The sequence below is a fragment of the Felis catus genome, chromosome F1 (genome assembly GCF_018350175.1).
Source record: "Felis catus isolate Fca126 chromosome F1, F.catus_Fca126_mat1.0, whole genome shotgun sequence".
Lineage (NCBI taxonomy): Eukaryota > Metazoa > Chordata > Mammalia > Carnivora > Felidae > Felis > Felis catus.
The window spans coordinates 62,375,291-62,389,733 of NC_058384.1; the positions used below are offsets into that span (position 1 = coordinate 62,375,291).

General features: G+C 42.4%; 1 protein-coding gene across 6 annotated transcripts in view; it reads right to left on the bottom strand.

The window, feature by feature from the left end:
• The window catches only part of DDR2 (discoidin domain receptor tyrosine kinase 2), a 155,761-nt gene that overhangs the window by 54,768 nt on the left and 86,550 nt on the right, over positions 1-14,443 (bottom strand). For 5 of the 6 annotated variants that reach the window (XM_045048438.1, XM_019822258.3, XM_006942995.5 and 2 more), the window contains one exon: positions 8,238-8,346. The exons of the other annotated variant lie outside the window; for it this stretch is intronic. In XM_045048438.1, the coding sequence (XP_044904373.1) occupies positions 8,238-8,319 (82 nt within the window). In that variant the 5' untranslated portion in view covers positions 8,320-8,346. Of the gene's footprint in view, positions 1-8,237; positions 8,347-14,443 lie in introns of those variants that run through there. 6 annotated transcript variants of the gene reach the window in all.

Sequence of the window (14,443 nt, forward strand, 5' to 3'; positions counted from 1 at the left end):
TGTGCACACACACACACACACTCCCCTCCCCCCGTTCACTGCAGCATTATTTACAATAGGCAAGATACAGAAACAACCAAAGTGTCCACCAGTGGATGGATGGATAAGGAAATTGTGGTATATGTATACAGTAGAATATCGGTCATGAGAAAAAAGGAAATCCTGCCATTTGTGACAACGAATAAAACCTGAGGGCATTACACTAACTGAAATAAGTCAGACAGAGGTCTCTCTTATATGTGGGATCTAAAAATATATATATAAGGGATGCTTGGGTGATTCAGTCGGTTAAGTGTCTGACTTTGGCTCAGGTCATGACCTCATGGCTCAAACGGGCTCTGTGCTGACACCTCGGAGCCTGGAACCTGCTTCGGATTCTGTGTCTCCCTCTCTCTCTGCCCCTCCCCCACTCACGCTCTGTCTTTCCCTCTCAAAAATGAATAAAAACATTACATTTTTTTTTTTAAAGCTCACAGATACAGAGAACAGACTGGTGGTTACCTGAGGCAGGGGGTAGAGGGTGGAAAAAACGGGTGAAGGCGATTTAAATTTATTAAAAAGTAAAATATGGAATCTAACTGTGTGGGGGGGGGGGCAGTGGAAAGAACTCGCAACCTGGGAGGAAGGACATGGCATCCTATTTTGTTATCACCGGGTGAGGACAAAGCCTTTGATCGGAAAGTACCTGTCACATACTGGGGATCCCAAAGTTAGGTGGCTCCTGTTTCTGGTATGACCCTAACCTCACTGTTGCCCTCATGACCCCTCAGTGACAACCATCTCCACACTCTTACTTTCCTATTGGTGCCTCTGAGCCTTTTCTTAGCTCAAATGCTCTCCTTTTCTCTTTCCACCTCGCCTGGCAAATTCCTCCATGTCTGGCCCACATTCATACCCTCAGTATTTCAACCACTCAGACCCTGGGGAGCTGACCTGGTTGGGTAGTACGTGAGCATCCCGTGTGTCTGACAATCCAGGAGCACAGAGGTCAAGAGCATGCTTGCTGGTCAAGAGCGCCTCTTAGCTCCGTCACTTAGCTAGCTCTGCAACCTTGAGTGAGTTACCTAAGGTTTCTGGGCCTCAGTTTCTCCTGGGAAGCTGGAAAGACAATACTACCTACTTCATAAGATTACTGCAAAGATTAAATTTGCTGACGCTCACTTCGAATGGCACCAGGAATATATTAAGTGCTGGCTGAGTGTTAGTTGGTATTCCCCTTTGAACTCTGCATTCTCTTTTTCCCTATTTGGCACAACAGAGGGTGTTTAAGGGGCAGATGAGCTTCGGTTGTCCCCAGAGAAAGATCCTTTTATTGGCAGGAAGGATACCAAAGGCCACCCTCAGGCTAGACTTGACAAACAAACATATAAGCAAGAAAGAGCCAATCTGGGCAGCATCAGGCATTGCTTGCTTAAGAGAAATTCAAGCAGGGAGGTCCCTTCACAGCCTTTTTATCTCCCTCTGAGGGCCCTGCTCAGTCTGAATAAAGCAAACAAGCAATCTCTCTCTGTCTCTGTCTCTGTCTCTGTCTCTGTCTCTCTCTCTCTCACACACACACACACACACACACACAGAGAGAGAGAGAGAGAGAGAGAGAGAGAGCCCTAGCATCTCGGGTCTGGTTTCAGAAATCTGAAACCAGTGCCACATTCTCATTAGATGAAGCCCCACAAACCTTCTCACACGTCTCTGGGGACATGAAGGATGAGAGCCCAGGATTTTCCAATTTGGAAATGTGTGTAAGTAAAGTTACATGTACCAGCTTTGGCGGTACACAAGGGGGTGAGGAGAAGGGGACAACGCTGTGCAGAAGGGAACCAGGGTATCTCTGGAGCTTTGGTATCTTTGCGAGGCTGAGTCAGTACCAAAGGGCTTCCAGACCCTTGCTTGCTGGGCATGCTGATGAGACCAAGTTTCCCAGAGCGAGCTCTGCATGATCCTCTGAGTCTTTTCTATTCCTTTGCCTCAGGCCATCCCTCAAACCCCAATTACCTGTCACCCCCTTAAATGCACACCGGCGGTCACAGAAAACTAGCCATCAGGCTGCCCAGCTACTACATGATTATTGGAGAAAGGTCATTTCCTCACTGGCTCCCTGAGGGGCTGAGTGGTTTTGGTGGAATGACCTTGGAGCTGGGAGACGGGAGTCGTGGGCTCCTGTTTTACCATTCGCTAGATGTGTGCTCGTGGACAAACCTCTCACTCCCTTTGACATCACTTCCTTTACCTGTAAAATGGGGAAGAGGGACTTGGATATCGTTAAGGTTCATTGCAACTCAAATAGCCTAGGACACTAGTTGCCTAGGTCCAAAGAACCCACTGGGATGTAGGATTGATGCTGGAAACAACAAAACCACAGTGATGAACCTAAAACTACAGGAGTCTATAGGAGAAGAAATTCCTCCTCTCAGAATCCCAACCCTTTAATGTCTTTGTCCCTCCCCCGAAAGTAGGAACATTCTAGACACCAAAGGAGGACTCCCCCACCCCAGGGTTGTGAATTGCTAGTAAGCTCCCTGCCTCCTATGAAGGGAAAATGCGGAACGGAAACAGCAAGCCCCAACACTGCCCTGCCCTGGCTCTGTCCTGTGCATCCTGAATGCCTGGGTTGCCTGTTAGGGAAAAGAGCTGTTTCTCCCTCTTCCAAGTAAAAGCACTTCTCACAGGCCAAGCAGAGGGTGGGGCCAACTGCCTTTGTGCTCCTCACAGACGGCAACTGTCTGGTTGGTTGGATGAGTCTTCAGGACCTCAGACCCCTGGGCTTGGTGTCCAGGATAATCAGGTCACTTCTACTCGTCCTCCTCCCTCGAAATCCCTAAGATTCTGGGCCCTGACTGACCACTGAAGGAGAAGCCTGGAAGTGTCTAACCTGGCCAGGTGATCAAACCACTATTATAACCCAGACAATTCTTATACTTCATTGTGGCGCCTAGAGATGTCCCTTTGTCCTGGAGGTACTCTCAGGCTCTCCTGTTAAGTCCGGTCGCCCCACCCAAGGATCTACAAGAGGATGAAAAGGCTGCCCCTTTGGGTCTCTCACTCAGCACCCTCCACCAGGCAGCCCCCCCATGTTCCTCCCCGTCCCTTCTGGCCATTGCATACATGCTATTTCTTCTTCCTGAAAGGCTTCTTCTTAGACCCACCTCCAGAGGAAAAAAATTGCCCAACAAAAAGCTTCTTGTACTATGAAACTCCTACAGATTAGGCTGGGGCAGGCTTTGTGTACCCAACCTGTCGCTAGGGGGCATTTTAGGGTGCGTGTGTGTGTGTGTGTGTGTGTGTGTGTGTATACACACACACATATATATATATATATATATATATATATATATATATATATATATATCTCAGCTATCTTCTTTGTGCTTAACCTCAAAGGCAAGGTTCTTCCAAAGTTCAGATTTTAGAACCCCAAGCCTGAGAAGTGCCAGGGAGCTGGGGACAAGTGGATTTTCTTACAAAGAACAGCCATGCAAGATCAGGGACCCTGCTTCCAAGTCCAAAGCCCATCCATATCTTCCAGTATAGGTGGTAAAGCTCCCACACCATAAAATCACAGTAAGTTTGTGACAGAAAGGCTCTCACAGATCACCTAATCCAACATCACCTTACTACAGGTGAAAGGATTAAGGAAATACGAAGAGAAATACAATGGCAGGCGTAATGTCACATAACTAATTAAAGACCAAGCCAGGATCATAACCAGGTTTTTCCTCAGAATCACTTTCTAAGTGAGTTAAATACTATTTTCTTGTCTTTCTTTTTTCTTTTATTTGAGAGAGAGCATGAGCAGGGGAGGGGCAGAGGTAAAGGGAGAGAGAGAATGTTAAGCAGGCTCCACACCCAGCATGGAGCCCAATGCAGGCTCGATCCCACGACCGTGGGCTCATGACCTGAGCCAAAATCAAGAGTCAGATATTCAACCGATTAAGCCACCTGGGCACCCCAATGAGTTAAATACTATTTTCTAAGTAAACTGCAAATCATTCGGCAGAATATTCTAACAATGTCCACATCATTTGTTGATTTGTAGAAATGTTTTTCACAAATTGTTGGTATGGTCGTTTGATGGAGACTAGCTAACTGATCTCCTGAGCCATGATTGTGACAGAGGAAACTGCCTCAACCTCTTCCAATGACCTTCCATTGAATCGACAGTCACCCGGTCCCTGTCCCTGGTGCACGGTTACAATGGGAAGCTGGCGAGGCATGCTGCCCACACTTCAGAACTGTGTACATCCTCCTGCGTGTCAGTGTTTCCTGGGTGGACCCGTAGAGCCTACACTGCAGCCCCCAGTGACAACGCCACCTTGAAGCCTGCCATTACTGGAAATGCCACTACTCCTACCTGTCTCACTACCTGCTTGGCTGCCGCTGTCAAAGCTCTGGTGCTTTAGAGCAGGGAGCCAACGGCCTCCCTGCCATCGTGTCATGACCTACTACCTATATCACACTAGTACTACCCGGGAGCCTCCATGGCGTGACACCAGCAGCCATGATGAAATCTCCACAACGGGCTTAAACTAATGAGCTGGTTGTAGACTTTATATTAATTCAATTTAATGTTTAGCCCAGTTGCTATTTGCCAGCCAATATTTTATATCAAATACTCTATTAAAATATGTGTCGATATTTTAAGGTCTGTTTACAACCCAGTTCTCCCGACTTACATCCAAGATGGCATCTATTTATACCATGGGACCAACCTGTGGGGAAAACCTACCTGGCCAAGAATTTTCGTCTTTCAGTAGAAACCAATAAGGACTTCTGGAAAGTCATCCATAAATCAACATGCGTTTATTATGTATCTACTCTACATTCATCAGTGCGCAGGCCCTAGGACTCCACAAACCCCAAGATTTGTGCCTCGATCCTTTAACACTGATTACCGTTTCTCGTTGCTGGTCTCTAGCTTCACTTGGTAAAACAGAAGAAATGGTAGAGAGGAGGATTAGTCCTTCAACATACCTCAAATATTCTATGTTCTATAAAGATCTTTGCAAGTCAAGACATTTCTTCCTTTCTCCCTGGGAGAAAGAGGCAACAGAAGGGGCACTTGGGTGGCTCAGTTGGTTAAGTCTCTGACTTTTGATTTCGGCTGAGGTCATGATCTCACAGTTCACGAGTCCAAACCCTGCGTAGGGCTCTGCGCTGATGGTGTGGAGCATGCTTGGGATTCTCTCCTTCTCTCTCTCTCTCTCTCTCTCTCTCTCTCTCTCCCTTTCTCTCTGGTTCTCTCTCTCTCTCCCAAAATAAATCAAAAAACTTAAAAAAAAAAAAAAAGAGCCAACAGAAATGATTGGCACCAGGAATATGGGGAAAATGTTTTAATGATCACTGCTTTCTGTCTTCACACAGCTCATTTCCTGCTACAGGGCTATAACAATACTCTCGAACACAGAACACTAGCTCTTTTGGTTCATTCATCAAAATGTCCTCATATCATCCTAGTCTCTGTGAATGTGCCTGGAACCAAAACACGCTACCATTCTGTGCACACATAGTGACTCTTCCTTGGAGACCGAATCAGGGAGATGACCATTTGCTTGTTCAATGTAGCAGGAAGCAACCACACTTCAACGGGGTGGGAGGAATACAGAGGAGAGAAATGAAGGAATGGTGTTCAAGTTCAGATCTGAGGTGAACCAACTAAACTTATTACAAGAAAGTAATAAGGCACTGGGTTTATTAAAACAAGAAATCCTTGATTTTAAGGTGTTTTGATTATATTTCCTTTTCAGGTATAAAGAATATCCCACAGAGACAGAATTCTAGTTAGGAGAAGAGGGTGAGGATTTTCACAATGTACCCTCATGCTATATGAAGAGGACAAAAGAAAAAGGTCCTCAAAAATCCATATACAACTCGGAGCAACAGAACTTTCATACATTACCGTGGGATGGGCAAATTGGTAAAATCTCTTTGGAAAACTCTGGTAATGTGTAGAAAAACATACTGTACGTAACATATAACTCAGTAACTCCACTTCCAGGTATGCCCCCAAAAAGCTGAATACACACTTCTACCAAAAGACCTTTACAAGAATGATTATAGCAGGTTTATTCATGATGGGCCCAAACTGGAAACGATCCAAATTCCCATCCACAGTAGACTGGACAAATAAAATATTCAAACAAAGTAATATCACACAACAATGAAAACAAACAGTTGCCAGCTGCATGCAGAAGGGTGGATGAATATCATGAACAAAATACTGAATGAAAGAAGCCAGATGCGAAACAGTATTTATGCATCATCTGCTTCCATTTATATAAAGTATAAAAACAGGCAAAATTAATCTATATTGTTTTAAGCAGGATAATGATTACCCTTGGAGTGACGGTGAGAAGAAGTGACTGAAAAGAAGCATGAGGCGAGCTTCTGAAATCTGGTAAACCTCTGTTTCTTAATCTGGATGCTGCTTAGATGGATGTATTCAGTTTGTAAAATTCATCACATTGAGCACTTATACTAAGTATAAGGATATATGTATACTTTCCTATATTTATATTTGTGTCAACATGGAAAAAAAATGACTTCAATCCTTTACCCTTCCCTGTATTCAGGCCATCCCCATGTGATTTTTTTATGCCATCCCACTCTGACTCAGGGCTTGGCCATGTGATTTGCTTTGGCCAATGAGATCTCAGCGAATGTGACTAAAGCATTGGCTTGGAAAATGCTGCACATTTCTGCTTCTGCTATTGCTCCTGTGCAATTTCCATTAAAACATATCCATGCTAGTCTGCTAGAGGAGAGGACAGCCAAGTTGCCCAGTCGTCAGAGCCAAGGCCATCCTAGATGAACCAATAACCAGCTGACTCCCAGATAGGTGCATGAAACCAGAGATCAGAAGAATACTTCAACCAAGCCCAGAATGGATCACCAACTTTACGTAAGTTGTTAAGAGGCATTACTCTGCTAATAGACAAGTGATAAAATTGTGTACTTCAATTTAAAGTTAAAATACACATGCAGTTTTCCCCAATGTTTATATCAGCACTATCGACAATAGCCAAAGTATGGAAACGTCCCAAATGTCCACTGACGGATGAATGGATAAAGAAGGTGTGGCTTATAGATACAATGGAGTATTACTCGGCAATCAAAAAGAATGAAATCTTGCCATTTGCAACCACATGGATGGAACCGGAGGGCATTATGCTAAGTGAAATTAGTCAGAGAAAGACAAATATCATATGACTTCACTCATATGAGGAATTTAAGATACAAAACAGATGAACAGAAGGGAAGGGAAGCAAAGATGATATAAAAACAGGGAGGGGGACAAAACAGAAGAGACTCTTAAATATGGAGAATAAACAGAGGGTTGCTGGAGGGGGTGTGGGAGGGGGGATGGGCTAAATGGGTAAGGGGCATTAAGGAATCTTCTCCCGAAATCACTGTTGTACTATGTGCTAACTAACTTGGATGTAAATTTAAAAATTAAGTAATTAATTAATTTAAAAAATAAAAATAAAATAAAATATATAGAGAGAGACACACATACAATTGTTTTAAAAAGTTGGGGAGAACTAAAAGATTTCTCTGGACACATCTATATTTGAGTATGGCCACACCTGATAGGAAAGAAAGACTGCCTGAGATCCCATAAGACCAGGGTCCCAGAAGCACAACATGACATCCAAGTAAAACATAGGCCTAAGCCAGCCAAAAATAACTGGAAACCTGTGGAAGTTCTCCAAGTCATCTAAAAATTCTTTCCTGTTTCCAAGAAGATGCAGAAGTAAACAGATGCTTCCTCCGCCTCCCATTTTTTAAAATTCCCATTTACTCCACTCTAGTTTATATCAAGAGCCCTTTCACAACAGCCAAGATGTTATATAGACAGAGGATATTAGTTTCTGTTTCTGCTTTAGACAAGTTTCATCATGAAAGGGAAGGAAGGAAGGAAGGAAGGAAGGAAGGAAGGAAGGAAGAAGGAGAAGAAGGGAAGAAGAGAGGGAGGGAGGAAGGAAGGGGAGGGGGGGAGGGAGGGAGGGAGGGAGGGAGGGAGGGAGGAAGGAAGGGAGGAAGGAAAGAAGGAAGGAAGGAAGGGAGGGAGGGAGGGAGGGAGGGAGGGAGGAAGGAAGGAAGGAAGGAAGAAAGGAAGGAAGGAATAAGGGGAAAAGATGACCCTTTGGATACCCTTGGCAGGGCCTTTGCCAAGATGAACATTGATGGACTTGAGTGTTCGGCTGGTCTTCTAGCATGTGGCTGAGCAATGGCCGTGTTACCTGGATTAACCTGAGCTTTTGCAGAACTCAAAATGGACAGCAGCAGGAGTAGCATCAAGGGTATTCTGGGAATCGAAGTCATCTCAGAAGATGGTGTCGGAACTGGAGCCTGCAGCCCACCAAAATGCAAGCAAACGAGAAAGAGAAGGAGAGGAGAGGAGTGAGACAGATACTATCAAAATGAATGGATACAATTTGCACTATTATGTTTGGTTCTTACAGCCTTTATTTCTATATTTAGGACTTCAAGTCACAGACTTGGAGAGTCTTGTGGGACATTCAATAATCAGATAATGTAAGAATTTCCAAACTCAGATCATGAAATTACAATTACCAAAACTATAGGCAAGTAACAAAGTTTTACTAAGATTAATACTTACCCACATTGTGAATGGTGATAATCTAAAACTTACATTTATGAAGTCCTCACAATTTTGATATTGATTCCAATATTAAACCAAGAAAAAAAAATATATATATATAGGGAATATTTACAGATACATACATATATACAGGTTAGTATACACACATGCATCTCTTTGCTGTATCAGCTGAGAGGGCCTAAAAGCCAAACACCACAACAGCAACAAGTATGCCTAGTGCCCAGATCTTGGTTTTTAATACCATTCTCCAATAAAAGGAGTCAGAGTTCCTTGGAGAAGTGGCTGATCCCAGGCCTGGGGCAGGATGTATACAATATGAGCCTGGAGAATCTTTTAGTGGCAGAAATCAAGAAAGTATACATCCCCCCCAAGTGATGGGGATATATCAACGGGACACAGGAACCAACTGAAAGAGTTCTCAGTGGTCAAAGCTGGAAGAATTTGAGCAACAGAATAAATAAAGTAGTATTGGACTACAACCCAAGGAATAAAATAAATATCTACAAGTCCATGTTGATATAAATAAATGACTGAATAAGCAAAAGGGGGAGAACAGAAAATCTTCCCATTCAAAAGAATTCTAAATAATTTATGTAGATACTCTGCTTTTAAGGAGGTGGCACATAATCCCTCCCCTTAGGGTGAACTGCACGCAGTGACCTTCTCCCAAATAGTCCAGTATGGAAATGGAGGAAGTAGTTTTTCAGTGGAGGAACTTGACAAATGCTACCTCAAGCCAGGTGATGGAGGTTAACATCACCTTTGATAAGTCATACTGTTAATATATACCCTGGATATGATATGATGAGAATGGCACAGGATAGCCTCTGTGGTCTTCCTCCTAAAAACGCATTACCTCAGACTAATCATGAGAAAAACATCAGTTCAGTCCCATTTTAGGGACATTCTACAAAATTCCTATTGAATAATCCTCTAAGCTATCAAGATCACAAAAGACAAGAAAATCTAAGAAACTGTCACAGCTAAGGGAGCCTAAGGAGGCATGACAACTAACTGTAAAGTGTCATCCTGGATGATGATCCTGGAATAGATAAAGGACATAGGGGAAAACTGAGGAAATCTGAATGAAGTATAGACTTTAGTTCATTATAATGTATCAACATTGGTTCATTAACTATGACAAAGCTACTGTGCTAATGTAGGATGTTAATAATAGGGGAAACTGGGTATTGGGTAAACAGGAATTCTATGTACTATCTTTGCATTGACTCTGCAAGTATGAAACTGTTCTAGAATAAAAATTGTACTAAAAGTTTCTTACAGGTAACACTAATCATCAACCAAACCAACAATGGACCCATTGTTATAAATAATATGCAATACATAATTACAAAGGAAGACAAAATCCCATTAAGCTGGGGTGATTACAGAAGGCTTCATGGAGAAATCTGACCTGATCAGGCTCTTGAATGATGAGTAGGATTTTAATGGGCTAAAGGGGAATGGAGTAAATAAAGGGGGAACATAGCCAAGACACCTGTTGAGGAAGCAGAAACTTTCTATGATGTTTTCTAGGTGATAGAACTCTCACCTGCTCTCCTCAATAAACAAGTAGGAAAAGGAAGAAAAAAAGAAAGAAAGAAAGAAAGAAAGAAAGAAAGAAAGAAAGAAAGAAAGGAAGGAAGGAAGAAAGAGGGAAGGAAAGGCAGATATTCAAATGCTTGAAGAGGATGAAGCCAAAACGAATCAAGGACAAAAGACTAAAGTGGCCTTCTGGTGGGGGTCAGGGGTGGGTGATCCACAGACCACAAAATGGTGATAAGCGTGGTTTCATGGAATTGATTTGGATGGGGTAAAATATGTGTCTCAGTGTGCATAGTCACTGCCAGCAGCAGAAACATTGTGTTTTCATAAAGGAGTCCCCAAACTAATATGCCCAGAGAAAGGAAGACACGGGCAGATCTTGGAGACATTGGTCATAGCTATAATCTAGCACTAGCCATGACCATGGTCCAGGATGTCCTTCCACAAAGACCCAAGCTTCTTGTGCACAACCACTCAGCCTTGTCAGCACTGCCTTGACTAACCACTCTCTCCTTTGGTAGAAGAGTCCCACAATTCTCTCTTGGGGCACCTTTCTCATGAGTTGTTGGCCATAACCTCTCCCCTCTCTAACCTTCCCCAGCAGTTCCCTCTACAAGGAATGTCTTATACCTCATTCCCTTAACCAAAACACACGCTGATTTTGCCTCTATTAGATCCTCCATGGCATAGTTATAAAAAAAATCCATTTAGTCATTACCTTCAAAATGGCTCATTCTTGTATCTCCAAAAGAATACTTTCCATTTTGTACAAAGCATGCACTCAAAAATGGTTTTCAACTGAACTCCGCAGCACTTACTAGATGCTCAAAACTATCTGACTGACTTTCCTTTGGGAAACTGTTACTTGAGGGTTTCAGGCTGTGAATCTCCAAAACAAGTGATTATTTCTACTTTGCTGGCTTCAAATTAGGGTGTCAGCAGCTAACGAACACAGAAGAACCATTAACAAACTCAGAGGTATGGTAACTACGGCGTGTATATCTAACGTGAGCCAAAGACGCTCTCATGTAATATTCACAGTAACCCAATGAGGTTGTTTTTCATCAACAAGGTAACTGAGCGGGAAGAGAGTAAAACTGATCTGATTACACAGTTGACAGGTGCTCACGTGAACCCAGAGTTTGTATCACTTCAACATCCACATGGGTTTTGTTGTTACTGTTTGTTTTGTCTTTGTTTGTCATTATACTGCACTCCCCTTTGATCTGGCCTCGCCTACGAGACCCAAGCTATTCTCCTGCTTCTGCCTCACGGCCTCTGCCGGGATACTTCAGGCTCTCTTTGTCCAGATCAACCCTCTGTTCGACGGTCACTTCCTCTGTGGAAACCTCTCTGGCCCTCTTGTTACATGCTCTGAAAGCTTTTCATTATTTGTCTACATAGAAGTGATCCCAGTTTCTGATCATATATTCATTGCTGTAGGGTCTTCCCCATCCCCTCCATAAACTCGATGTTTATTTTACTCGCCATTGCGTTCTGAACACCCACCAGAGTGCTGGGTAAATATTTGCAGAGGAAATTAATGATTGCCTTGAGCCATATATTCAGTGATTACATCTGGCCACACTCAATTCCACACCCTAAACGGAAAGGTACCCAAGGCTTATTATAAGCCTACATCACCCTATTCTGCACCTTTGAATGAGTTTCTCCAAGGGTTCCGGATTTAAGCAATGTGACATGTGAACAGAACCCACAAACATACAGAGAAGAACTTCAAGGAGGTAGAAAGGCCCTTTCCTATCCATTTCTTTGGTTGACAGTACAAATTCCCCTGACAATTTATTCAATCTTTGAAAATAAAGCTCAAAATGCAAATATCTCTGGCCAAGCAGTATTCTTTCATTCGTTTTTTTCAGTAACTATTCTCTATGTGTCTACTAGGTGCGGTTCCACGTGCTGTAAAAGGCAGCTTGGAGCTGTCATCATGGAGCTGGTAATGCACAAGCAGACAAGTAAAGAAATAAGAAATCCAAAGAGATGTATGTGTCATGAAGAAGATAAAATGGGGTGATGCAACAGAGAGTGAATGCGGGCTATTTCAGGCAAGGTGGTCAGGAAAGGCCTCTCTGAGTATGGGATTGGCACAGAAACGTATAAGGAGAACAATGAAGAGAAGAGGCAACCCAGAAAAGACTCATATGAATGGGAACTTACTATTTTATAAAAGGGCACTTAAAATCAATGAAACAGGGGTGCCTGGGTAGCTCAGTCAGTTAAGTGTCCAACTTTGACTCAGGTCATGAACCCACAGTCTGTGAGTTCGAGTGCCGCGTCCAGCTCTATGCCAACAGCTCAGAGCCTGGAGCCTGCTGCAGATTCTGTGTCTCCCTCTCTCTCTGCCCCTTCCCTGCTCATGCTCTGTCTTTCTCTCTGTCTCTCAAAAATAAATGTTAAAAAAATTTCTTTTAATAAAATAAAATCAGTGAAACAGTTCATTTGTTTTCAAAAACAAATAAAAGTATATCCACAGCCTACACATGAAAAAAGAGAATTCCCAAAATGCAAAAAGAGAACTATCAAAGTATTTCAAGAAAATATAAGAGCATTTGCTAGGAGCTAAAGGTAAGGAAGGACTGCACAAGTGAGATGTAGAAAACAAAATCCAAAAATGATAAAATTTTCCATCAAAATTTTAAATGTCTTTGACACCAAAAGCATCAACAGATAAACAATAGGCTAAGATAAATTTTGGAGTTTTATAACAACATAGTTTCTGGTATAAATATAGATCTATAGATCATTTTTTGAAAACCACCATAAAAGTGGGCCAAGCAGGGCCACCTAGGTGGCTCAGTCAGTTAAGCATCAGACTTCGGCTCAGGTCATGATCTCCCAGTTGGTGAGTTTGAACCCCACGTCGGGCTTGCTACTATCAACACAGAGTCCACTTCTGATCCTCTGTCCCTCTCGCTCTCTGCCCCACCCCCCGCAGAAGTCAATAAACATTAAAAAATAAATAAAATAAAAAATTGTTTTAAAAAATGCATATACCTTATGATCCTTATATTTCCCTTATTATTAGTTACCCTAGAGAAAGACCTAGGTATCTGCCTAACGAGGTACACACAAAGAAGTGCTTTGCAATATTTCCTCAAATTGTAGTTTATTGGGGTAAGAACACTTCACAAAAGATCTACTCTCTTAACAAATTTTTAAGTATTCAATCCATTATTGTTGACTGTGGGTACAATGTTGGGCATCGAATTTCTAGAACTTATTCATCTTGCTCAACCTTAACTTTATTTCCCCCTCCCCTCATCCCCTGGCAACCACCATTGCACTCTTTCATTAGATAAATGTGACTATTTTAGGTACCTAATATAGTGGAATTAGGCAGTATTTGTCCTTCTGTGACTGGTTTATTTCGCTTACCATAATGTCCTCAAGGTTCCTCGATGTTGACTATTACAGAATGTCCTTCTTTTCAAAGGATGAATAATATTCCACTGTGTACATATACCACATTTTTCTATTCATTCACATATGTATGGATAGATATCTAGATTGCTTCCACATCTAGTGCTGCAATGAACATGGGAGAGCTAATTCCTCTTCAAGACCCTGATTTCAATTCTTTGGAGAAAATACCTAGAAGTGGATTATATGGTAGTCCTATTTTTAATTTTTTACTGAACCCCCATGCTATTTTCCGTAGAGGTTGTGGCTAACTTATCTTCGAAAAGGATGCCAAGAATACACAGAGGGGAAAGGATAGTCTCTTCAACAAATGGCATTGGGAAAACCGGACACCCATATGTCAAAGAATGGAATTGGACCATTATCTTACACCACACACAACGATCAACTCAAAATGGATTAAAGACTTGAATGTAAGACCTGAAACTTTAAGACTCCTCGAAGAAAACATACAGGAAAAGCTTCAGGACATTGGTCTTGGCAATGATTTCACAGATATGACAAATGCGCAGGGAACAACAACAGAAACAAACGAGCAGGATTACACCAAACTAAAAAGCTTCTGCACGGTAAAGGAAGCCATCAACAGAGTGAAAAGGCAACCTATACAATGGGAGAAAATATTTGTCAGCCATACATCTGATAAAGGATTCACATTCAAAATATATAAGAAACTACTACAACTCAATAACAAAAAACCAATAACCTGATTTTAAAATGGGTTAAGGACTTGAATAGACATTTCTCCAAAGAAGACATACAAATGGTCAACAGATATATGGGGTGCCGGGGGGGATGCTTAACATCACTAATCATCAGGGGAATGCAAATCAAAAC